Raw genomic sequence first — 27,271 nt, forward strand, 5'->3', positions numbered from 1 at the left:
TGTAACTACATGACTTAAATAAATATTACAGTTAATAGAATGAAATATGTAACTTCTTTTTCTAAAATCTATTTAAAAGTTGTCTAAAAATATTATAAAAATGTTGACATTGTAGAATAGTTTATATTATGTGACCTGTGATTAAATTTAACAAAATTATGGAACACAGATCTACTCTAAATATCTAGTTTTTTTAAAAAAATGATCTTTGAATAGAGGCACAAACCTAATGCATTCAAATGCTTCTCATACCTAAAGCTTATTGTAAAGCTTTATTTTCTAAGCTCCACCTTGTGCAATCCTTTTATGTGTCCTATTTACAAAGAACCTTTGTACACAACTGCACACTTCTGTTGTTTCTCAAAAACTATCTAAATGTATAATACTGTTTTAGTACTTGAACAGGAACCAAATTCAGAAGTTTGGGTCTCTTTTCTTTCAAAGTTTAAAAGGAATTGCAAAGTGAATGTAATTTAAGCTGAAATAATAGTGTGGCAGGAAGTTGTTAAACCAAGCCCCTATTCCTTTTTTTTCTGAGATCAAAATGCTCCTTTTCCAAAGAAGTTTAAACCCACTAGAAGAGAAACGAGTAGCCATATTTTCCCAAATAGCGCTAATAAGAACAAAGACCGAAAAATAGTTTTTAGGAAACTATGGATAAGTGGTTGTCCCAAATTAGTTTGGAGCTAGTGTCCTTTTAACCTCTGAGGAAAAATACAGTAAAAGTTACGGTACTTATAGACCTTAATACATTCCATATAGTTGGCTTTTAGATAGCTTTGAAAAATAGGAAAGGCGGAAGACGAGATAGGAGGAGTTGTGGGAGACAAATGTCCCCATACATTCCTCATCTCAGCAGTTCTGAACTATGAAAATTATATATTTGTCCCATTAGCTGAGGAGGTAGTACCTAAACTCTAATCTTGTTTGTCATCTTTCAATGTCTGGAATTTCTTTGGCTTGGATCCTTTTTAAAGGAAATTGAATGTCTTGCAGCTCCTTCTTTAATGGGAGTTTCGTGTTGTCTGATGTCATGCTTTTAAATCCCTCTAGCCTTTTGGCACCAAAGAAAAGATGTGGAAAAAGATATGGAGAATATTTTATTAAAGAGCCCACATACTCTTGGCCACTAAAAGAAAGGATGACAGTAGTATATATTTCATCTATTTATAACTTCATTTCTATGTGAAAATACAGCAAATACTGTGGCGCTGCTCAGCGTCTTCTGATTCATTGTATTTTGTCTCTAAGAATAGTCAGTGGTTCTATCAGGTTCAAAGTTTTCTGCTCATTTTAATAGTGCTTCAGTGATGTTGATATATTTTGTTGCTACTACTAGCAAGGTGTTTTTATACTGCAAGCACTTTGGACATAATTGGTCTATTTAGGACTATATGCTATTCATTTTGGCAACTTGCATGTTTAGGGCTGTGATAATTTCCAGTAAGCGTCAGCATTTGATTATTTATTTATGCATAGTTGGAGGTTTAGGTGTAAATGAACCAATTGTTACATCATGAGTCTTAAAATTCAGATTTTTTTTTTTTTAGTGATTTGTAATTGGAAAGGGCTTCTTAAATCTTTAATCAAATCTTTATTTTTCCTTGGTTTCCTATTACATTGTTCAGAGGGTCTCATAGTATAGTCTATCAACCTCTAGATTTGGGCTTAGGAACCAACATAAAATACTATTTTATATTAGCTACTATTCTCTGGTATTATTTGGGCAGATTTATTCAGACAGGTAAGCAGATACTGTTTACTGGTTACTTAGTTTGGGTAATGAAATGTCTGCAGGAAAACAACCAAGCTTAGAGAGCACCAAGGACCCTTCATTTCAACTCTGAGTTAAAAATACTCTTTTTTATTTGTGAGTGTGTGTGTGTCAGAAATATTCTCCTTTATTGGTGTGTGTGTGTGTGTGTGTGTGTGTGTGTGTGTCAGAGAAAGAGAGAAGCATTAATCTTCTCTCTTTTCCTCTATCTTGGGAAAGAACCAATTTCCAAGGTATGACTCAGATTCTTGGAAAGTAATTGGCAGAGCTCAAGTTATGAGAGGTTGAGAACATACCAGCATATATTACTGGATACTTTTGCTGGTTTCCATGTTGTGATTTGCTTGCTAGAAATATCGTAATCCCATCAGAAGTGCAAAAATCAGATAGCTGTTGCAGTGGATATGAAAAATAGTTCATCTGTCTAGAGTGATACTTATACTAAATGGCTTGATTGTTTTTAATTTTAAAATTTATCTGTGTTTCACTGAAGGAGAAAAGATAATAGATAAAAAACATGGTCTCCGATCAAAGTATTTTTTTTCCACAGAAAATGTTTCATTTACCACAACTAAAAATAACCAGGCACAAATATCTTTGTTTAGTATCAAAGCTTCTTCCAAGTACTCTAGAATGCTAAATTAAGAATAATAGTTCTTAATTTTTGATAACAAAGATCACTGGCATTCTTATGCAACCACAATGGATTTTCTTTTGAAAAAAGAATATACTGTTTAAGTGAATTTAAATGTCATGCTTTAAATAATTATGTTTCACAATATATATGCTCATTTTCTTTTCCTATTTATTCTTTAATATTCTTTTCCTATTTTCCTATTTATTTTCCCCCTCCTCTACAACCTTAACTTTTACAATATATATGTGGTTTGTTTAATAAAACTATAAAATAGCAATGCGCTGTACAGTGTTGTATCAAACTCTATAAGTCCTGCTCAGTTCAATTGGTTGTATTTTCAAGTAAGCATGTATGATACTATAATTTTGGTCTAAATACATTAAATTAGCCTTAGGCAGCATGGTCCCCTTCAGATATGTTTGGACTACAACTCATGAGATTCTTTACCATAATGGCCAGTTGTGGAGTCTGACCGCTTGATTGGATTGTTAAAGTGGTAGGCAGTGCAGGCGATAGTGTGGGTTTGTTCTTGTAAAATGTGGCCCTACCACTGTAGGCATGTTTCCCATATTTTCTCTATTATTGATGCAACACCCATCAGCTGCTAGATTGTATCATAGATAGAAGCAAAATACCTAATGACCAATGGAGCATGCACATCCCCATGGCATGTAAAGAGCACTCAGCAGTTTTGATGGTTGGCCAGCACTCGGTGCCATATAGTTCATCATTTTATACACATTATACACTTTTGATCTTAGGTGAATTGGTATACGCCTAACGCAAAGCATTCCAATGATCTCCTTCTATCTCAGCTATGTTGCAGTTACTCTTGTACATTTATTACTGCTGCCATTACTTTACAGATGGGATCCTAAGTAATGGAAGAAGTTTGTCTTCACTAGATCTTCACTGCTGACATAGATGGTGGAGATGTTTCATCTCCAGATTCTTCTTGATATCGAGGCACAAACAGAATTGGCTAAGATGACTTGTCTAAAGTCATTCAATAAGATTCTGAGACTAAAGGTAGACTAGGATCTGGGTCTTCTCACACTTAGTCTAGTACCTTGGGCATTACAACATCCAGTCTTTCATAAATTTCTCAGCAACTGACCAGATTGCAAGTAGGACTTTTCAGATGCCTGCTCATTCAGGACACCAAACTAAAGATGATCAATTATTATTTGTATACAGCCAATGATATAGCAGCGCTGTAAACAGACTATGCTAGCCATTTCCTTTCCTTACAATGGTGGCTGTATTCTGATGGGAACAATGAATACCAACTAAGGCTCACAGTCATTTCATTGGCTAAATTTATTCTATGTGTTACTTCCCTTCCTGTATCCTTTCTCATTCTACCACCCTATCTCATTTCATTTCAGAAACAGATATGAACACATTTTGGGGAAAAATTACCACTATTATCTTGGAGTCTGAACTAGCAACAGGTATCAAGCATTCTCCTACAGCCCCAGGACTTGCTCAGTTTCTCCAGAGCATCACCAGACTCTTCACCTCTATGTGTTCAGTGATGGCAGAACCTAGATTTGCGAACAGGAATTTACTTATTAAAAATAATACAATGAAAACAGGTTTATCAGTTGAATACCTCCTACATTCAGACTTTTGTGAAGTACGTTTATTGGTCTTAGAAACAATCCTGCTATGGTTGAATCAAGTGAATGCAAAACATGGGATGGAAGAAAAAGGAAACGTTCTGTTGAATCTACTGTCTGGCTTGGAGGACACACTTATTAAGATAGCTGTTAAGGAAAAACATCCTGAATGTTTTTGCAAGGTGACACCCTATTTTTTTCTTTTTCTTTAGTGCAAATAAGTTTCATATAATAAAATAAGAATTTAAAATTAAATTAAATTTTGTGCTGGTCTATGTCTGAATAGGGACTACAAGACTATAAAGGGGAGGGGTTTTTAATGAGCATAATAAGCCATAATAAGCCATTCTCTTTTTCGCTCCCTTAAATTAAATTCCAGTTATATATTCCAATTAGGCAGTATTTCCTATAGCTAATTTTTTTTTCTGTAACAGATATTAGAGGCTCTATATAAAATGGATCTCAGAAATGTGCTTGCAAAGATGGAAGATGCTATAAAAATGAATCCAAGAGAGTTCTTGCATTGGATTATGAATATTGCAAATACTTCTGGCAGGTATACTGTCTTGTCTTTTTGTGTTTGGTTAATCTATATTTACTGGTTGCAGACTGCCTAATGAAAATGAACTTTGATATAGAAAGAGAAAACATTATTTCAAAATCTTAATGTAATCTTATACAGGTAGTTCTCCACTTAAAATGATGATTGAGCCTGGAATTACAGTTGTAAGCCACCCCAATTTTTAAGTAAGACATCGTGTAACCGCATCTGATTTTATGGCCTTTTTTTTAGATGTGTGTGTGTGTTAAAATATTAAATATTTAATAGATAAGGCTTTTAAAGCAAATTAGCAAGAACTACTATATTTTTAGCCAGATTGCCTGTTGATTGTGACATTGTTCTTATTAAAGATTTAATTTGGTATATTTCTGTTAACTTTATTTTTACAGCATTGAAATTCAAAGCATATCCCTTAAATTTGCCTCAGAGTTGCTCGTACATCTTATACAAAACTGGCAAGAGGTAAGGAAAATTATTTACCAACTGTTTGTTCAGTTTTATTGTGATTAAAAAACAGTCATAATAAGTACAAAAGTACTATCTGTAGAAACTTTAAACATTATATTTGGGTTTTTTTGGAGCATTTAAGTTAATTGATTCATGTATAAACAGCCTGACATTAGGAATTCAATCCTAACACACAGAAACAATACATCGAGGAAGGTTTCTGGATTATTCTAATGTATATTTTCACAAAACTTTAGAAAATAGTTTGTCTTGCTTTTATCTTTTACAATTGAATTTTTAATTGCTGATATGATTTAATTTAATTTTTTATGGACACTAAAGTGGTTTTGGATTTTTTGCAGAGAATCCTTTTTTTAATCTAAATTATAATATAATTAATATAATATAATATAATTAATATAAAAATAATAATTGGAAAAGCTGAATATTCATTATTGGTTATTTATAGAAAACACAATATTTTTATTAGTTACACAAAAGCGGTTATATAAATGTTTTGAATTAAATAACTTTTAAAACAAAAATATATAAAAGTATATCAAAAATCATAAATACATACAACTGACAGCTGAGCTAACCCCATTCATCAAAAGAATCAGTTCAATTACTGCACCGGTTCCACCACATTCCCCTGTACCTGTTAGAAAAATCATGTCTTCAGGGCCTTGCAAAAAGTCAGGAAGGTCAGAATCAATCTGATCCCTGTGGTGGTAATTTTGGGGGATGGTGGTGTATGGGTGGGGGAGAGATGATTTTCCATGGGATGGTTGCCAGGGCACAAAACGCTTTCTTTCTGATTCCTGCCAGATGAAATTTCCTGACTGGCAGGACCTGCAACATGCTCCTCCTGCCAGACCTGATGGGATGATTAGATGTAATGGAGGAGAAGCAATCGCTCAAGTAACCTGCTCCTTATAGTGCTTTATAGTTAGCACTATAGTTATAGTTATACTTTATTATTAGCATCTTAAATTGAACCTGGAAGCAAACTAGCAGCCAATGCAGCTCACAGACCAAAAGCACAATACGCACAGACTGCAGAACATGCATAACTAACTGCTCGCACAACTACATTTTGAACCAGTTAAAGCTTCTGCACACTCTTCAAGGACAGCTCCATGTTTAGTCAGTGTTCAAAGTGCTAGTACCTTCCCCAAACCCACTAAGCCCTGGTATATTTATATTTATTGATACTTTTAAACAAGAAGATAGAAACTAACACAAATTAATATAAAGTAAGGAAAATTAAAAAAAGCAAAAAGAAGCAAAAATTGCAAGAAAGCAAAAGTTGAAGAAAAATAGAAAAGAAAAAAGATATAAGAAGTGGCCTTTAATATTTTTTATTAATATTCTTCAGAACAGTTATAAGAAATTTTAAACTCTTTCTAAAGTCACATCAGATTACACTTTTTGTGTATAATATCTTATCTAATCATCAAAACCATAAATCACAAGCTCATTTTTTTTTATTTTTGCACAAAAAGTCTACAAGAAGTTTCCAGTCATCAGATAAGGTAGATAATGTCTTTTCTCTAATCAAAGAAGTCAATTTATCCATTTCAGCACCATCTGTCAACTTTACCTATTCATTTCTCCTTAATGGGTAGTGTTGAATCTTTCCATCTCTGTATATACAGTAATCGTACATTGAAATAATCTTCCATTTTTCCTTGTATATAATGTAAATGTTGTAAACTCTTAGCATATTTTTAAAGAGGTATTTTAAGTCGGTAGTGATTTCTAGATACTGCGGTTTTCTTGGCAAGGATTTCAGAAATGGTTTGCCATTACCTTTTTCTTAGGGTTGAGAGATAGTGACCGGCCTTAAATCATTCTGCTGGTTGTTAAGATGAACCAAGAACTCTTGGTTTTATGCTTTCTAATCCAGGATCTTTAATCAATACATCAGCCAACTGTTAGTTAATTTACAAGACCATTAATTTGGGTGTTAGAAATGGTCCAGTGCACAAAGTTCTGATTTTGCAGAATATTGATGGTTATTGCAGTAGTTTTAATGGCAGTACCAATTGTTTTGTAGGACTTGGAGTCAGAGACAAAACAATGGCTTGAATTAGTTAGTTATTGCTGTGAAGATGAACAACAAACAGATCGGAGATTGGCTGCTGCAGAGATTCTTGTGAGCATTACACCATTTTTCCTGACTGATCAGAAGCTTCCCTTGGGTAAGTAATTAGGCAAACCAAATAAGCAAAAGTTATTTATTTTTCACTCTCATTAAATACAACATAACAATAAAACACACACTGAAATTTGTACAGTCAAGTCTTATAGTTTGTGCTTACTTCTTGGTTAAGCTGCTTCTGTATTATTTAAGGTTATGGTAATCACTTTTAGAGTTCTCCATGATTTTGGGGGTAATTTTTTGTGCGACTGCTTACTCCAAGTAGTTTGCGCAAGATAAGTTTGCCAAGGGTTCCCATTCCATACGAGATGCAATGAGAGGAGATTCATAGGTGGATATTTTCTGCAGGAGCTCCATCCTTCAGGAATGCTGTCAGCCCTGGAGGCCATCTTTTCTTTTGGATCTTCAGGGCTGCCACACTTAGTCTGTGGCAAACTGGGATGGGGGGTTGCATGGAGTTGGTAGAAGTATTTAGCCATAACAACATTCTTTTCTCTGAGAGTCAAGGATGTTCAGTCTGTACCTGGAGTGGCATAACTAGGAGGCATCTCCAGTTGATGTGGCTGCAGGGGAAAGGACTTTGACTTTCCTTTGGGTGGGGAAAACCTGAGAGCTTTTAGATTCAGCTTTTCCCAGATGTGCCAATATGACATCTCTAATAAAATGGAACTTTGAGGAACTGCTGGCCTTGGAGTCCTTATTGATTGTGGGTGTTACTTCGAACCCTGACATATGCCTTATCACCATACAGAAGAGCTGGGCCTTTACTCATGATATTTAGGAAATTATTTAAAAAAACAGACCTTTCTAAAGGACATTTGGAACTATCTACCTGAGATGATTGGTGGTGCTACTAATATCATTCTGGATGGATGAAGATGAGGTGTTTGAGATGATGTTATTCTTGATTATTGATGTTATTTATTAATTCATGTATTGTTGATATTCTTGATGTTTTACAGTGCACTCTTTATATTTTTTTTGATTTGGTATAAAAACCAGAGTCATAAATAAATAAATAAATATGCAGGCAAAATTTACACACATACTTTAGATTTAGAGTAATGTTGTTTTATAATACAGGTAGACTTTGACTTACAATAATTCATTCAGCAACTGTTCAAAAATAAAGCAATGAAGAAAGGGGATGTGCGTCTGTGAAGTTGTGATCAGCAAAGTGTCCCGATGTTCAAGTAATTGTGATATGGGCACATGAGCACCTGGCTCATGGTTATGACATTGCTGCAAATGGCAGATATGTGATACTAACAAGTCGCTCCAGTTAAGTCAGTTATGCCACTTCTTCTCCCTAAGGAGCTCCAGTAACCCAATCATCCCCAAATTCACCCACACTTCTCAGCACCCATTGCTGCCCATGCCAGCCCGCCCGCAGCATAACCTATTCCTCTGTGCCCCTTTCCTGGGACTCTTGCTTCTTCAGTTTAATGACTTTCATGGTCCTAGAGTTACAACAGCAACAGAAACTTCCAGAATTGTCATTGGTAAATGTTAAGTTCATGTGGTATCATGATTTACAAGTCCATCACTTTGCAATAGAAATCCAAGTCCCAATTGCCATTATAACCCAAGGATTACCTGTATTGGGATATACTGTATTTAATAGAAGCCTGCCTTTAACCAGTTGCGTATAGCTTGGACTGCATGGCTATTAGGATAAAAGTCAAAAGGGAAAATAACACATGATATTATGAAAATATGTCTGTTTAGCTTCAATATGTAATGGTTTTTAAAAATTATGTTTGCTTTATAAACATGTATTTAAATCCAACTCTAACATGTCTTTCTACAAATACTCAGGTCTGTCTGACACATTGTTCCTTTGGAGATGTGTTGTTCAGCTATTGCAGAGCGAAGAACAGATAGTCAGGGATACAGCTGTTGGAGTTATAAGACTAGCTCTGTCTCAAGAAAATACACTTAGGAAAACAGGTAAGAAATTATTTTCCAGGAATCTATAATTATGCGACTGACTTCAGTAAAAGTGCTAGTTTTCTCTTCTTTGTGGGTTGCAGCCAGTCATACCCACAATATATTTGATCACAGGTGTCCCCCATTGTGGGCAATCTCTACATGGAAGTAGTAGAAACCAGAGCACTAAACTCCTTCACAGGAACTCCACCAACCCACTGGTAGAGATACATAGATGATGCTTGGCCAAACCACTGGAAGTGGAAGCCTTCACTAAACACATAAATACTTTGGATGGCAACATGGGAGGATGTTAGGGAAAATAGACTGACCTTCCTGGACTGTGCATACACATTAAAGAAGAAAGAAGCCTTAATATTGAAGTAAGCAGGAAACCCCCATACACAAATCAGTATTTTACCTTTTGGCTCTCACCATCCACTGGAACACAAACTGGGAGTAATCAGAACCTTACGTCATTGGGCTGTAAGTTTGCCTACCAGCAAGGAGAAAAAAAAAGAGAGAAAGAATAAAAATAAGGAAGCACTCGAATACTCCCAACTGGCCCTTCATCAAATCCACAAAAAGTTCCAGTAGGAACACTTCCACAGCAGTCAGAGAGGAATAGAATAGCAAACCGTGCAACATTGTCATTCCATACCTTGCAGGAATATAAGCCACAGATTCACCCCAGGTGGTTTCAAGGACCCTCAGAGTGTTAACAACTGGCTGACTAAAAAAGAGTATAAATCCTTTCCATTCCCCACCAGTTAGTTAAAATCGAAGAAGCTTCTTGGATAAGAAGTGAAATGTCTTCAACAAAAAAAGAAAGTCCAGTTCCCTTTTTAAAAGCACCTTTGGGACAACTATGACCTGGATGACTGAGAACCTCCACAGACAGCCAATCATACATGTAAAATCCTTTTTTACTTAGTTGATTTTATTGTAATTCCTTTATTTGATTGTTGTGAGCTGTCCAGAGTCATTTGGGGGGTGGGTGAATGGCTTTCTTATCTCCTCCTCCTCCTCCAACTGCCTCCTGCATGCCCAAAGCCTCTTATCCAGAATTTCAAGGACCCATCCAGAACATCTGAAATTGGGCAAGAATATCTTGTGCCACAAGGCCTCCTTTAGGAACAAGATTCCTCTGCCTGATTCCAATCTATTTTTCTTGCACTATGGAAGCCTTTGCATTTGCAAAGAGCAGTAGTTGCAAAGGGAGAGGAAAGGGAAAGAGAGAGATTGACTACAAAACTTACCTTCACTTGTGTAGCCACTGGACCCAATCCTCCATTTTAACATGATGATGATGCTATATGATGATGATGCTACAAAAAATGTCATTTTAAGTACACATATTGTTTTTCTTTCTTTGTTTTACTTTATATCTGGGGAAAGAGAAAGCTAGAAACAACAACAACAACAATAATGCCAATTAAGGAAAAAGAAAAGGGAATGCTTACCATTCACATGTCATTTACTCTTCCTTGTCAATTAGTTCATTAAGAGAGCCTAGGAATATATTTGGTAGAATTCTTAGTGAAAGTATAAAGATGATAATGAGCAAAATTTGAAAAGTGCAATATGATCAGTGTAATCAATGTGATCAGATAAGCAGAGTCCAGGGAAGGTTCTTACTTTACAGCAAGTCACGAAGAATTGAATGAATACAAGGAAGCTGATTTATTATATGTGGGAAATCATACAATAAAATGAACAGCACCGAAATGCAGGACATTTTCTGCTAATATGAAATGGAAGATTATGTTGCCGACTCTGTTAATCAAACTGGTAGGATCCAGGAAAAGAGCCTTCTCTGCTGTTGCCCCCGCCCTTTGGAACATTCTTCTCCCAGAGGGGAGGCCACCCCCCTCTCTCCTGGCCTTTCAGAAATGGATTACATGGATAGTGCTTGGTTCTTTTTGTGAATAAATCCAAGGAAAATAGTTTATTGGTGACAATATTATAGAAATTGCCACCCCCTCCTTGTTTTTTTTTCAAATTTTTGTCAGTTGATTCCTGCAGTAAATGTTCTTAACAGCATTAAAAATTATTAAGGTGGTTCAGAGAATTCATAAATCTCTTTCACTTTAGCAAATAGCTTGTCCTGCTGTTACAATAGATCCTATGCTCATTTTTGATATGTTATTCAGAATAAGAGTACGTTAAAAGCAAGCATCAGCTACAAGGATGAAACAACATGATAAACTAAAAAGTTGTTGCAATTAAGTTGCTTTTTCTGATAGTTTTTTTTTTTTAAAAAAAGCATTAGCTAGATGTATGGAAATCACACTTGCAACTCATGACTTGATAACATCCTCTGTAGTTGTCAGTGATGAATTCAAGGGCCTATGTCTAACATCAAAGATTTTCCTATCTTTCTTTTAAGTGATTTACTAGAACTTCGAAGGGTGTGTAAGTGTGAAAACTCTCTGCTCAAATAGACATTAAGACTAAATAAGAATTTAAAAGGGGAATTGAAATAGATGTATAAGTTAAGGGTTAGAGAACTTGAAAAGATAGTCAGTGCTCTTCTTTTGTATTCTTTAACTATTATCAGACTATTAGGTCAAATCTATCAAGGCATGAATCTGATGTCAGAAGAAGCTTGACCAAAGAAGTTTTTATGGAGTCCTTGGTGTTCTCTGAGCTTGGATGTTTGGTTGTAGACATTTTATTACCCTACTAGGTAACGTCATCAGTGCTGATGACTGTGAGGTTTGCTTCCTGTTTATATATAGTAGCTTACCTTGCCAGTATTAGAAGCGATATAGTTTTTCCTTAGGAGTTCCTTAATTGGATATTGTTTTCAGGCTGATTGTCTAGTGTTAATCCCTACCGTGTTTTCCCAAAAATAAGACCTGTCTTATATTTTTTTGAAGCCTGAAATAAGCGCTTGGCTGTATTGCCATGCGCTCAAAAGCCCGACTGGGCTTATTATCAGGGGATGTCTTATTTTGGGGAAAACAGGGTATTAATTTGGGTGTGGGCAGGTAGAATGATGGTCTTTTTGTTTCCTTAGCTTTTTTTTTTTTTAAATAGTTTTTATTATGCATTTTTCACCTTTAAAAACAAACAAACAAAAAAAAGAAAAACAAAAAAGAAAAACAAACGATACAAAAAACAAGACGAACATAACAATATACTGTATATGTTTACAGCCTTCTGCGTCAGCATTCATATTCTGCTTTTATAATTATCTCTTCTATTATACCTTTCTATCATTTATAACAACTTTAACCATTATTATAACTATACTAACTACGTATATTTACATTATATTTACATAGTCAATGATTTAACTTTAACAGTTTATTTAAAATGTCTATTTCTTATTTTGTTTTCTGTTTTCTAGCCACTTATACAATCTATTCCACACTTTATAGTAATTCGAATCTTCTCTTTCTTTTATTTCCATAGTCATTTTGTCCATTTCTGCACATTCAAGTATCTTTCTGATCACTAATTCTTCTGCTGGTATATTAAGCTGTTTCCAATTTTGTGTGAGGGTAATCCTAGCCGCCGTTAATATATGTAATATTATGTATTGCAGATTTTTTTTCCATTTTTGGGGCTAATATTCCTAATAAAAACAACTCCAGTTTAAGTTCTATCTTTTGTTGCGTAATTTCTTCCAGCCATCTTTTAATTTTACACCAGTATTTTTTTGTATTGGGACAGGTCAACCACATATGGTAGTATGTTCCTAATTTATGGCCACATCTTCAACATTCGGGGGATAAATTTGGATACATTTTGGCCAATCTCGCTGGGGGTAAATGCCACCTATAAAACATAACGATTTTCTTTGTATCTACTGCCATCGTAAGTTTGTAGTTCCTTTCCATTAATTTATCCCATTGTTCTAATTTTAAATTGTTTCTGAAATTTCTGGCCCAACTAATCATTGTCTCCTTAACTGTCTCTTCTTCCATTTTATATCTTAACAAAAAATTGTAGATTTTTATAATCATTTTTTCTCCTGTTCCTTGAAGTAATTTGTCTATTTCCAATTGCTCCTCATTGATACCATATTGTTCCCAGTCTTTTTAAAATCTTGTTTTGATTTGAAGATAAGGCCACCATTCCATATTTATTCCTTGCGTTTTCAAATCCTGACCGATTTTAGTTCTCCTTTTTCATCTAATAATTCTGCATAACTCACCATTTTACTCAAATCTGTAGTATTTGGATGTATCATTGCTTCCGTCGTTGATAACCAAAGTGGGACTTTCCTATAATGATCCTTTTTTATTTTTTCCCATACTTTTAACAGAGGGTCTGTTAGTATGTGCCTCTGTTTCCTCAGCTTTTTAATTATCTTTTTTGACTAGTGTGTAAATGACAAACAATCAAGCAGAAAATAGTATCCTAATCAAGAAATTAATTAAGATCATTAGTACTAATCAAGATCATGAGTAACCTAATGAGTATTTCAAAAGTTAACCAATGGGCAGTAAACCTGTACTTTATCCTTGTCCAAATAAGCTTTCGTTGCCATGAGGAACTATTGAGGAATTAATAGTAGATGCTGCTCAACTAAATCGGAAGCAGCATTTTTGTGAGTTACTTCGCTGTTAATACAAGATGGTTGTCAAGACACATTGGAGTGTTAAAAGCTCTGTTGAGTACTTCAGATAAGAAAGTCTGAGGACAAATGAAAGTAAGGATTGGAAAATCTATATTGATATTTTTAGTCACACTTAAAGAGCATAAAAATAAAATGGCATCCCTTAAAAATGACAGCTGGTTAAATAAAAGTTCCTTATCCTAAGGCAGATCCTTAGGATAAGGATAAACACTTTGTGTAAGAAATGTAATTCAGGCAAGCTGAATGAATTTCTGGTTTCATGTTGAAGTAAACATGGTTAAGAAATGGAGAGTCCCACCTAGCTGCTATATCAACCCTGTTAGGAAATGTAAACACTGATGTCCATTTTTATATTTTTTTCAAAGCAAAATTGAAATAATGCTATTTTACAGCCTCAATAGGCTCAACATTCCAAAGTAGTGAATGACTGCATAAATGTATCTCTTACAGAATTAATACTATCTATGCATGACATTATACATTATTGGATTTATATTGAGATTTCAGAAAATTATATTAGTAAGATTTCTGATTTAATATTTGGTTCATATTACAGATAGTCTTTGGTTTACAATCCCAATTGGGACCAGAATTTCCATTGTAGGTCATTGGGATCGTAAGTCGAGTCAGACTTGATTTCACAACCATTTCTATGATAGTCATTAAGTGAATCACTGTGGTCATTAAACAAATCCATAGTTGTAAGTGCAAACCAGCTTTTCCAAATGTGCTGGTTCCAGAAACCAGCAAAAAAAAAAATGGTTGTAAATCGCAAACATGTGACCATAGGACACTGCAATCAGTTGAAAATGCAAGATGGTTGCCAAGCATCTGAATTGCAATCATGTGAATATGTGAGTTGTGTGAAAATGTGAGGATCAGTTAATAAGAACCAGGGTTTTTTTTTAGCACTTGTCATAATTTTGAATGATCACATTCATTCATTATTGAATGAATAAACAAATGGTTGCATGTTGACAACTACTTGTATAGTGTTCTTGGCAAACCAGGCTGTAATGTCAGTTTTAAGAGAACTAAATGGGACAGAGCAGGCAGACTGCAAAATTAGATGCTTCGCTTGTAAATTATATTGGAATTAATGGATTGTCATTCCTTATATTGTACATTTGTAGCTTTGTGGTAATTGTGGGCTACTATCTAGAAGATAGTCGATTATTTAGTGATTGTTAGCATGCCTAATTGTTAAAATTTGTGTTTATGTGCTTGTTTTCTGATATTTGGGGTGTGTTTGGGGGGTATCATTTGCATCTAGGAAAGTTAATTTTATGGTGTCGCCTACTAGGAAGTCCTGTTTTAGGACTAAAATTGCTAAGAAATCTCTCATTCTAACCAGCTTTTTTCTACTGGTGTCAGTTTTCTGCAAGGCAGTATTTTTCAATCCAAATATTCAGGCCTGTTGATGTTACTATTCACAGCAATCCTACTTTATTTCGTTGATTATTTTTAATCCATCATGAACCTGAATTCTCTAATAAGTAGTTATTTGGAAGTATGTTACATCATAGAACATAGTATAATAGAGCTGGAAGGGACCTTGGAAGTATTCTAGTCCAATTCCCTACTCAAACAGGAGACCTTATACCATTACGTACAAATGATTGTCCAATCTCCTCTCAAAAGCCTCCAGTGATGGGCCATCCACAGGTTCTCGAGGCAAGCCATTGAACTGATTAATTGTTCTCACTGTCAGGAAATTTCTCAATTCTAGGTTGGAGCTAACAATCTTTCATCCATTACTTCTTGTCCTGCCTTCAGGACATCAAATAGAGTTGGAAATTATTACAGTACAGGTAGTCCTCAACTTATGTCTGGTTGTTTTAGTGACTGTTTGATGCACTCTCCAAACTACCTATGATCTGGTTTCAAAGTTAGAGTTGCTGCAGACCCCACATGGTCATTCTCCTTACGAACTGACTGTAATGCCCCCCTCCCCCATCTCCTCCCCATCCCATTCTGCTGAGTCACTGCAGTCCTTGGGTCTACTCTCAACCCAGCCATTTATCCACCCAAGGGAGCCTAGGCTGGGTCAGAGGCTATTAGAGCACAAGAAGCTGTGGCAGCTGTCATAAACCAGTTCCAGAACCCAATTTATCTTTCTGTTTTTCTGCAGCTTCTGAAAGAACTGCTCAGCCAATGCAAGGGTCAGCTTTCCAACAGAGGCAGCCTGATTCCATAGGGCATCTGATTCCTTCAGTTTACACTATTTTCCCCGGTTGATGATGGTGAGGGTGACACATTTATCCAGTCCAAACTCAACTGCAATATCTCGGCTTGAATATATGGACAGCATGAGCAGTGGTTTTACTATCATTTACAACAGTGTGAAATCACAGCTGTCAGTTCTTTAGCTGGTGTTGGCCTTCATACACATCAAGTTTTTCCCAATCTTGTAATGGCCTTTTTAAATTGTCAGATGGCAATTTTGTGCAGATTTTCTAAGTGCTGTCCAAACCTTTTGGTATGGCACCCAGCTGGAACCACTGCTGCCAGATTATGCCATAATCTTTCAAGTTTGACTTTGAGATCTTGCTACTTTGTGATTTCCAATTCTGTGTCTTCTGTTCTTCTATCCCCTGATATTCCCACATCAGTTATCCACATGTTCTTCATGTGAACTAGTTAAATCTGGTGTGTTATGAGCTAAGATTTTATCAGTGTGTATCTGAAATTCCACAGTATTTTAAACCTGCTCATGTTTTATTTCTTTTTCAACTATATGTTCCCATCAATTTTTCATCATTGGCACATGATAATTTTTACAGATGATGTTCTTCCAGTGAATGATTTTGGTAACTGAACTATGATATTGTTGCTTGTAGTCAGTTTGTGTGACCCTCATATACATGCTAGATTTATGACTGACTATTTCTTCTGCTTCTTTGCACAATCTGCTCTTTGAATCATTTGATGATTTTTTAATTCTGGTCTTGATCGCTTTATTGATATTTTATTATGTGTAGGTAATCTACAATTAGATTCACAGTCTAAGACTGGTGGAAACAATAATTCAAGACCTAACCAAGAATTATTAAGCTAGCCTTTAAGAATAAAGGTAAATCAGAACAGCGTATTTTGTTTTAGATTATTTTTATTATATACATAGGTGCAGAAACATGTACACAAAGCTCTTGTATATCATGACATTTTTAACTGCTCAATTTGATTATCACTTGCAGGCTTGTATTTTTAATACTTCTATCATAGCTACCCAGCAGTGTGTACTTCGGGTATAGGTGAGACAACAACAAACAATATTTCTATTATCTATAAGATCGGAAGTTTGTTTCTACTACAAGTTTGTGCTTATTCAATAGGCAGAACATTCTATCTTTGTGGAAGTGACTTGGACATCACCAACTGGATCCCTTCCAGCTCTTTTGATTTATGATATAAAAAGCTACTGAGTTGGAATATAGAAAGTTCTTCAGCATATCTATATATATTTCCCCTTTGACTGCTGTGGTGTTAATGAAATGATATTGGAGCTTGAATTTACAAATGTTACTGACCTTTGATCAGAGTAGCATCAAAGTTAAAGAAGCAAACTGTAACTAAATTCTTGACCACAAAAAGTGTTCTTTGTTTTAAACATTATTGTTGACCAACATTTCTTAGAGTTAGCAAACCATAGTAAAGTACTTCCTTCTGATGTAATTTTCAATGAACACTTCAGAAGGAAGCAAGTTGAACAAACAAGATCTGCAGAAATTCCTTTCCAGTGAAATTTAATAAATATTTTAACAGCTAGTCAAACATACAAGAAATATTTTTCTTCTGCTGCTAACTAGGCAGGCTTTATATACAGTTATAAAAGAAGTGACTGATAAATATCCTTAGCATATCCTCTGGGAATTCCTGCTGACTTCAGTGTATTGAGTAACAGGGTCATTCAAGAAAAGAACTAAGTTGCTTATTGCTTCTCAGAAAGCTTTATTATAATGAGGACAGCATTGGTAAGCAACATTTCTGGGAAAGCATAAAACTGCTTCAATCATTGGAAGGCAAGTTGGTGAAAATGGTGAAATGCCTAAGATGTCTATAATGGTGCAAGTACTGAAAATATCAGTTTTAGGTTTTGAATCTGGTAAGATTCTACTCTAGATAACTTGGATACAGTCTTAAATACTTGTCAGTACCAGAATTAGGCAAGTACTTTCCTTTATATATAGGAGAAGGCCATAGAAGAATTTTCCTTTCCTGAACTTGGGTTTCGGACACCAACTAGCCTAATTAAATCACAGCACAACTTTATGTTGACTCTACTTAGACCACTTAGATTACTGACCCCTTGATGTCAATGAGGAAATATTTCATCCTCTCATCACCAAATACAGTGGGCTTCTTTAATAATGGAGCAACTAACTAGACTTGGAGAAATTACCGTAATTGAATTTAATTTGTTTATACTTACATTAAATTTAGAATATCAGCACTCAACACTAACCTTTGTGTCAAGTTCAATTTAGTTCCTCATAGTCTACAAACAAAAGTTTATCTGCCATATAGAATGTTTTTGTTTTCATTAATAATACCCAATTCTTAGCACTACAGATTGTGTATTTTAATGTTTATATATGACCAGTCAATAAAATTGGAAGTAAATTTTTCATATATTCATAAAAAATAAAGGATTTGTGTACAATAGCATACAAGAGAAATATTTATATCTGGCATATTAAAGGCCTTCTTGTAAATGAGTACATGTGTGGGAGGCTAGATGTACAGTAAATAGATTAAAAAGGATGACTCGGAACACTTTAGTTCCTATCTTTTTAAAAAAGTACTTGTTCTGAAACTTAAAATACTTTGAAAAGAATAATAATATTCAAATAAAATCAGTAAGGATAAAATATATATTCTTAAGACTGTCTATGTAATTCCTGTTTAAAGAAGTAAAATGTACCTGCTAGGTTAACTAATTAAATGTTAGAATTCAACCAGGATTTTCTCACTGATTATGCAAACAAACATAGCACTACTGCATGCAGGGAGATACACAATTTCTGTCAGCTTGAGAAGCACTTCACACTTTTCTTGATGTGATGAGGGACTATATTCCAGAAGGAGGCAAGATCTGTTCAGGGAATTTAATGAGTGCTGGGGGTACATATCTGTACAAAAAAGGAAATTGATTCCCCAGTTTAAATAGATAAATCATGCATTTTTAAACCTATGAATTCTGAAATGTATGTATATAGCTAGCATTCAGATGGTGTATTGTAAACAGTACCAACATTTGTGTGGATTGACTTTAGATAAGAAAAAGAGCCAAGGTAGATGGTCAGACATTTATCAGTTGGATCCAAACATGTTATGGAAATGTTAATGATATAAGCCAGGGTTATTCAACCATGGCAACTTTTAAGACTTGTGAACTTCAACTCCCAGAATTCTCTAGAAATCCACAAGTCTTAAAGTTGCCAAGAATGGATACCCCTGATATAAACCATGATTTAACATTGATTCAGAATAATTAGATGTCTATTGCATTTGCAATTTTAATAATTATACTGTACTATTTAAAAAATATACAGTTCACAATTTGTCTTTAATTTCCCTCAGGAGAACTTGATTTCCATGTAGTAAATGCAGCCTTAGCTTTGGATTTAGCATTCTCCTTACTTTGTGAACTGCTACAGCTATGGGGACAGACGGGTGCTGGAGTCACAGTCTTATTGGAGTGGCTGCTAAAAGATGATGACTTGAAAGATCTAAAATCTACAATTGTGGTAAGTCTGTCAACCAGTTTTTCTGTACTGCATAGTTCACAGATGTTTTATCATATTTTATATATTTTAGATGCGGTGTCTCAGTGGCTAAGATGCTGAGCTTGTCGATCAGAAAGGTCGGCAGTTCGGCGGTTCGGATCCCTAGGGCCGCATAATGGAGTGAGCTCCCATTACTTGCCCCAGCTTCTGCCAACCTAGCAGTTCAAAAGCATGTAAAAATGCAAGTAGAAAAATAGGGACAACCTTGGTGGGAAGGTAACAGCATTCTATGCACCTTTGGCGTTTAGTTATGCCGGCCAAATGACCATGGAATTGTCTTCAAACAGTGCTGGCTCTTTGGCTTAGAAACGGAGATGAGCACCGTCCCCTAGAGTTGGAAACGACTAGCATGTATGTGCGAGGGGAACCTTTACCTTTTATACTAAATTACTCAAGATATGTTATTTTAAAATATGAAAGCAGTTTAGAATCAATATTGACAATGAAAACTTTTTTCCATTGAAAATTCACTTTCATCATTAGCACAGTACAATTTTAATTAGTAATTTGGATTTGGATGATCAAAGTTTATAATATCAAACTGTTGATGATTCTTCTATTCTGACTTATCAAATAATATTGGATTAAACTAATTTAGTAGGGCTATGTATGTCATATTCTGTAAATTTGGTCAAAATCCAGAGATTTTTTGAATTAGTTGAGTATTTAAAAGCCTACTACATCAATAACATTAAGCCAAGAAAAAAAATGCTGGTAGCTTTCTTTCTCAAATGAATCTGATACAGTATATGGTTATAGGAATGCACAGGTAGTCCTTGATCTATGACCATAATGAAGCCTGCTCATTATGGACATAAGTGGTGACAACTGTTAAAATCAGAGAGCCTCGCTTAATGACCCCACCCCATGCTCTCCCTGATGCCACTGTTAATTAAATGCATAGGTCCTTAAATGAGCATAGGATACCTCATGGGGGGGTGGGGGGGAGGCCTGCTGTTAGGAAATGGCTATTGCCTAACTAGTTGGTCAGGCAATACATAAACTATCAATACGTTTGTCAAGAGGTATTATATTGCTTTAAGACTGTATTGCATCATCCTGTATCCTGATTGGCTAAGCTCTGTAGCCAATGTACTTAAGGGGAAGTCTGAATCATGGCTTGTAGAACACTACACCATTTTATCTGCTTATTTGCTGTTACTCTCTACCCGATCTCTCTGCATGATCACTGTTTGATCATTGCTACTTGTTGCTTTCTACTATTCATTGAATGTTGTAATACTGTTTAACAGTAATGTTAAAATACTGTTTAATAATGTTTGAAACTCAAGAAGAACTGTTTTATTGTGTAATGACAACTGGTAAGAAGACTTTGGACTTGGAATATCCCTGAATTGATATTTTAACTATCACCTTATCTGTGTATGACTTGGATTGTTATTGGACTTTGCTTTACTTTTTTCTAAAAGACTACCACAACTCAGTGTGTCAGTATATTAACTGTGGTTATTCACTCTCAGCCATTTCCATGTGCATACTCAAGGGGTACTCTGCTCAATAACCCATAACATCGGTTATGAGTCAAGAATATCCTTAACACCTGCCACCCAGCTCAGTCCAAAGAAAGGACGCAAATAAGCAGCAAGGAAGCAAATAAGCAGCAAAAAGCCTTGCAAAACCAAAACAGTTTACCAGAAGGAAGGGCCCAGCTAGATTAGGGCCACCCACTTTATTCCTATGCTGGAGAGGCTTCCAATCAAGCCTCTGTGTTTGGTCGATGGCGATGAAGCTGCACTTGTGGACTGGGCCTCTGCCCCAATCAGCTGGCTATCTGGAAACCGCAAGCCACTCCTGGCTGTTGTTAGGCTTTGGGGAAGGCAGCTACCTGTATGCAAAGGTGGCAGTTTCAGGACGAGTTTTCCAAAAACCTTTTCCTTGCTTAATCCCCTCCCCCACCAAGAAAGCCACATTTGTTTTCAAAGTAGGAAGGGGCAGACTTGTTGATCTCCCCCCCCCCCCACACACACATTAGATGCTGGAACTAAACTCCACCTCTGCCCTCCATTTAACCACCTCACGTGCTAAATTTACTGCATGCCTGGAAAGAGGGTGACAAAATCTGTAAGTTACTTACTTTGATGAGTGACTGCCAGGCTGAAGAGCAGAGGGAAGGAAGGAAGGAAGGAAGGAAGGAAGGAAACAAAAAAATCCTTGTGGTCGGTCATAAGGGCAGGAATGGGTATCATTCTTTTCTCATGAACAATAGGGTGCTTGATGTTATTCTGTTGTTCAAACGTGATACAAATTTTATTGATTTGACTACAGTATATTTGGATTGTACTATACATCTAACACTGCTTTGTTTCCTTTTATATCATATGGGCATTTATTCTTGCATGTTTATTTGATCTAGGCAATTGTAAACATTTTTTTTTCTTTTTCTGAAGATGGGAAATGACTACCTGTTTGACAAAGGACAAACAAATTTTTGGGCTGAGAAGTTAACGGAGGTACGTCAGCTCAGTAAACATCTCCTTCTGCTCATACCAGTGACTCATGTTAGTTCATGTGAGCAAAGAAAGCTCTATCAGTTGGCAAGATTAGCATCAGATCAGGCCCAACTTGTGACACAGCTTCTTAAAGAAATGCCTCCAACTCCAGAATTTTCTCAGTCTGTAGAATTTACAAAGTTGGCTATTCAGAATGAAAGAATATCACTTTGCCTTAAAATACTAAATTTGCTTGAAGTTGGAAATGGAATTTGCAAAAGTTAGGAAAAACCTGAAACACAGTTTATTAATTGTCAGTTACCAAATGTAATTGCTTTGTGAACATGAGAATGAGTGGAGTTATTTTTGTGTCATACAAATACAAAGAACTTTTTTGTAGAAATGTTACATATTTCTTGTACATAAATCCATGGAAATTTTCATTCAAATTAACAGACAGGGACCATCTTGTGAAAATATGTAATTTTTATTTGGGGCAAGAAAAATTTTATCGCTACTGCAAGAAGTGAAATGATTTAACTTTGCACAGATGCTGGCCACCTGTGAAAATGATTTTATTCTGTAAATTGTTCTTCCTGTTTTTATGTGTAGAAATATGTCTGATTGCATTGCTTCTTTTAATTGTATACCACAGTCTATGCAATTGTCTATAACAATTGCATCAGAGTTGTAAAAGAATCCTAAAATAAAGCTGAATGTTTATCAGTATCAAAGCAGACTGATTTTTTTAAAAAACTTGTTTTTAATCATGATCGATTTTTAAGACTTGATTTTGGGGTGGAGGGGTAAATACAGAGTAGCAGTCAAATATTCTTTATTTTCATCTAGCTGTGTATAAGCAATTGTGTACTAGAATGCTATAATATAGGGTTGTTAGTCACCTATAGTTCTCAAAATATAACTTTCCATTTTTCCTAATTATTCAATGAGTAAATTTCATACTTTGCAGAATAATTCAGCTCTAATTTATTATAGCAGTTTGTTTTCCAGACTAATGTTTCCATTTTTCAGGAACTGTATGTGTTAGAAGTTTTTTTAGAGAGTAACCCAAGCTTCACTTTGAAAATGTTCTATATACCCTTTTTACATTGCTTAACTGAAATTATTGATATTTCTATATGACAACTTTCTGTATTTTAAGTACAACATAGTATTTTGTTTTATATAAATACTTGAAATAGGCCATTAGGTGGTGCTATAATACTGTTTTGCCACACAGCCACCTACTAGACTTGAAGTTGTTTCCTTAAGTTCAAAATAATACTGGAAAACTGGAATCTTTGTGAGTAAATGCATCGTCATTCGACTAATATGCATCTGAACAATTGTTTTACACACACACTCTTCTGACTCACAACATCATGGCTAAAAAATCAGGTTTGTGGAGAACAGATTTATTTATTTAGAAAATTTATATAGCTCACAGTGCTCACAGCGACTCTAGGCGTCTTACAAACAATAAAAACACAGAATAAAAAAAAATAAAAACAATAAAACAATACATTCCAGTGACATCACATAGTCAAATAAGCCATTTTATGGCCTCCATCCCATTCTGGGTTTCCCAGGCCCGCTGGCAAAACCAAGTCTTCATAGCCTTATCTGAATCATCAGTACTATTTTCCTAAGAGTTAGTTCCTAAGTTAATGGACCTATAGACTTTTCTAACTATGTTTAGCAACAAGTATCTCCAGCTGGTTGTCAATGATAGGAGTAAAAGAAAAGATATTGTATTAAATGCGCTTAGACAAAATAAAAAGGAAACTAAGTATATTCAGATTTTTATAGGATTTACCTGAAAGCATATACAGTTTAACAAAAGATAATGAGCCATTGTTATACATCATACACTCTTTTCAGTTATATTCAAATTATGTAACTTTGATTCCTTGAATGTGAATTTTCTAAGCTTTAAACTTTCATATAATTGGCAATCCCTGCATGGACTTGGCATTGTAGATATTGACAAAGCAGGAAAGAGCACAATGGTTCAAACTTAAGTGGCATTAGCAACTTCAAGTCTTGGTTAATTAGTAAACAAAAATAATGTTAAGAACCATCCTTATCACTGGATTTAAAGTATGTTTTAAACCATCTAATATCCCTTTAGTTTATGAATAGCAAATCATTGTACACAATTCTATACGCATTTCATCATACTATGAGTTACTGTATAACTTTTCAATCAGAAACCTTTAAACCTTAAACAACAGCTGTAAAAGAACAAAAGTCTTATTATTGAATGGTTTCTGTGTAAAGTATTTATTCAGAATGTGTTATCTTACATATTGGTTGTTCAAGTGTTGATTATAGGTCTATTCACTGCAACTCTTAAAACTGAAAAGGGAAGGGGGCATTCCCCAATAAGAAGTAACAACTTTGAATGTAACTATTTTGTCTCCCCAGATCCACAAAATATCTGATATATTTAATAAATGTTTTAGGAAAATCGTTTCAAGACTGCAATTTTATATAGTGACTTGTATGTAGCTGAGTTCCATAGCCTTTTACGTCAAAGTAGACAGCAAAAGACTGCTGTTGAATAACCACTGGGTGGGGACAGAAAACAACATTGCCGTGGTGTTATTACCGAAAATCAAAGAATTATTTTAAACAGGGGGGACCTTCCCATTTCTGCTGTTTTGCAACCTTGGATGTAAAACTCGCCACTTCCTCGATTTAGGAAGCTTGCTTTCACTTTACAGGATGCAAGCACTAGGAGGCATCCCCACACCTTCCATAACTACTCCTCGTCGGTACGCGAATCTGTCACGTCCACAGCTTGTTAGCAGTGCAATTTCGAAACCTCCGCCTGCTAACTGGCGAGGCGTTTGGCTCAAAGGTTAACTCGGGCTTTTTTTCCCCCCCCCTCCATACTTGCTGCGCTTTAGTGGCCGCCCGCTGGGGAACGCTCGCACTTCGGCTAGCGTAGCTCTCCGAGACTGACCTTTCACTTGCCTCGGAGACGGCTCGGTGGACATTTCTCTGCGCAGCCATTTAGCAGCAGGAGTTACTTGAAAGGCACCCTCGCCTCCCTCCCGACAAGAAGGACGCGCGGCTGGCGGGTTAGCGCCTGCTTGGCCCAAGGGAGAATCCAAGCCGGGAGAGGACCGGGGCGAGGCGGGAAGGAAGGAAGAGAAGCTGGGCACCTAATGGTCGTGGTAGGAGAGGCGACAATGCAAAGCCCAGATCCAAGGGACTCTTGAAGTCGGCACGGCTTTGCCGCCGAGAAGCCCTGGATTTGGAGGGACTGGCCCTCTTTTCCCCAAAAGGACGATCTAACCGCTGCATTTGTAAACTGGAGGGGCTCCCCTTACTGATACCAGCAGCCCGCCCGCCCGCCATTTAGTAAAACGCAGGGCTGTCATGTGTATGTGGCTCTGCGCTGATCAGTTCGATCGAGGGTAGAAAGGGGGTGGTGGTGAAGGAAGAATAAGCCCTATATTCCTTCCGGCGTTTTAGGCTAGTCGAACTATGTTTAGTTTCTATATATATTCGCTTAGGATAGGCTAATTATACAAAGGCGGGAATTGGAAGATGGATGTTACTTTTCCTGCAAGAAAGGGGCGCTTTGCTTTCACGGATGTTAAAAGAATCACAACGACCCGGGGGCGTACGAATACCAGCTCCCATAAGGCACGGCAGATAGGCTGATTCAGGAGTCCGCCGTTTTACCGGGTTTACGCTTGGAAAGAGAAGCTGCAAAAGAAATTATGTCTTTTAACTCAGTGCAAATCTCCCCAGCGCTGCTCCTCCGTTTAAAGCTACCGCTTTTATTCGTTTGTCTGGTAAACAAGCACAGGTTTCCACCGGCAGCCCGCGTGCATCCATCATTGGGTCAAGAGACCTGAGAAATGAATTTGGGAGAGGAATAAAAAGACCAACCTCCTAAGGTTCAGCCCTTCTCCCTGGCGGACGCTCAACTCTCAAAGGGGCGGGGCTTGACGGCAGCGAGCGGCCGAACGTGGCTCCGCAGCCGTATGGCGTCAGGCCGCCCCACCTCCCTGATCTTTGCCAGGCTCAGCAGCGGCGGCCTTTGTCGGGTTGAGCGCAGAGCTTGAGGCTGTGTGTCAAAGGAGAGAGAGCTGGCTTGGCCAATCGCATCACAAGACCTTGAGTGGCTGCCAAGCCTGCCAAGTAAACGGCGTGGGGCGGTTGCAGAGAGAGGGAGCGGGGGGAGGGGGGATCCCCTTTTCAGAAGAGAAGGCGAGTCCAGCGGAGGGGAAGGGAGCGCTCTCTTCGCCCATCTAACCTTAACACGCTTGCGGGCAGCAATGGAACTCCTGCCCCACCGGTTGGCCCGAAAGGATTCGTTTCCAAAACCCGTCGCGTGGCACAAAGCTCGGAGGGAGGAAGAGGAGGAGTTGCGGGGCGTCCCATTTGACTCGCAGGAGCCTTGAAGTTTGTCCTGCTTCCCTGCGATCTTCCCAAGCGACCCACCAGGGATGTGAAACGGGCTGCAAATCCCCGCGCCGGCCTGTATTTATTTGAGAACTTTCGAGCTGTGCAAGGAGAGGCGGACTTCGGGCAGAGAGAAAAGTGTTGAATAATGATGGGTTTCTTTGTACGTCAACCGCCCATCTCCCCACATTAAATGACGTAACAAGACAGTTGTGCTACAGTACTGGGTGCAGTTATCGAACCTAGATTGTTATTCATAGATCTCTCATTTCTTTCCTAACTTGGATTTAAAGACTAATTCGTAGAAATATTCACAAGATTGTACCTCAGTCAAGTCCTGCCCTATAGCTTTTCCCCCACCGACCCACCCACTTTCTGCCCTGTCTGGCTTAGCAGGTGCAACAGCCACGCTATATTCTTGTACGCCGCGTTTGTACTTTGCCAGTGGTTAACCTCATGGGAGTTTCCTGAGCACATGGCGTTATTACAGTTCTTGTGGGAACCAGCCGCCAATTATATTAAGCCTTTTGTATGCTGAGGTCCACTGTGCAAAAGTAAGTCGGCTTCACACGATGTCTACCGTAAAACATTTTCTGTCGAGAGGAGCTACACGCTGTACGTTGACAGCATGCATTTGCAGTGCATAGAGAACAGTGCTTTCTCTATGCGAGTCAACAAGCTTTCAGCGCGTGCCTAGTACAGCAAGGACTGAAGGGGGGGCAAGTTGCTCCGCTCAGCCTTCGTACGCGGTAACCGTACAGGCCTTCTCCCACCCCCACCCCCCGCCTCACGGAGGTACTTCAAGAAAATTGGCGGCGCCCAATGAGAGAGCGTAGACTATAAGGGGCGGAGCTAAGCTGGGAGGGAGGAGAATCGTTGGGTGG

At 36.9% G+C, this 27,271-nt stretch overlaps 1 protein-coding gene across 1 annotated transcript in view; it reads left to right on the forward strand.

Annotated features, from left to right (window-relative positions):
- The window catches only part of THADA (THADA armadillo repeat containing), a 126,682-nt gene extending 104,061 nt beyond the window's left edge, over positions 1-22,621 (forward strand). Inside the window, exons 32-38 of the mRNA XM_070948455.1 lie at positions 3,800-4,215; positions 4,468-4,589; positions 4,985-5,057; positions 7,102-7,246; positions 9,025-9,156; positions 19,310-19,476; positions 21,924-22,621. Of these exons, the coding sequence (XP_070804556.1) occupies positions 3,800-4,215; positions 4,468-4,589; positions 4,985-5,057; positions 7,102-7,246; positions 9,025-9,156; positions 19,310-19,476; positions 21,924-22,250 (1,382 nt within the window). The 3' untranslated portion in view covers positions 22,251-22,621. The remainder of the gene's footprint in view (positions 1-3,799; positions 4,216-4,467; positions 4,590-4,984; positions 5,058-7,101; positions 7,247-9,024; positions 9,157-19,309; positions 19,477-21,923) is intronic.
- Positions 22,622-27,271: the final 4,650 nt, after the last annotated feature.

Source organism: Pituophis catenifer, unplaced genomic scaffold (genome assembly GCF_029215685.1).
Source record: "Pituophis catenifer annectens isolate HBS135680 unplaced genomic scaffold, rPitCat1.0.hap2 SCAF_1, whole genome shotgun sequence".
Lineage (NCBI taxonomy): Eukaryota > Metazoa > Chordata > Lepidosauria > Squamata > Colubridae > Pituophis > Pituophis catenifer.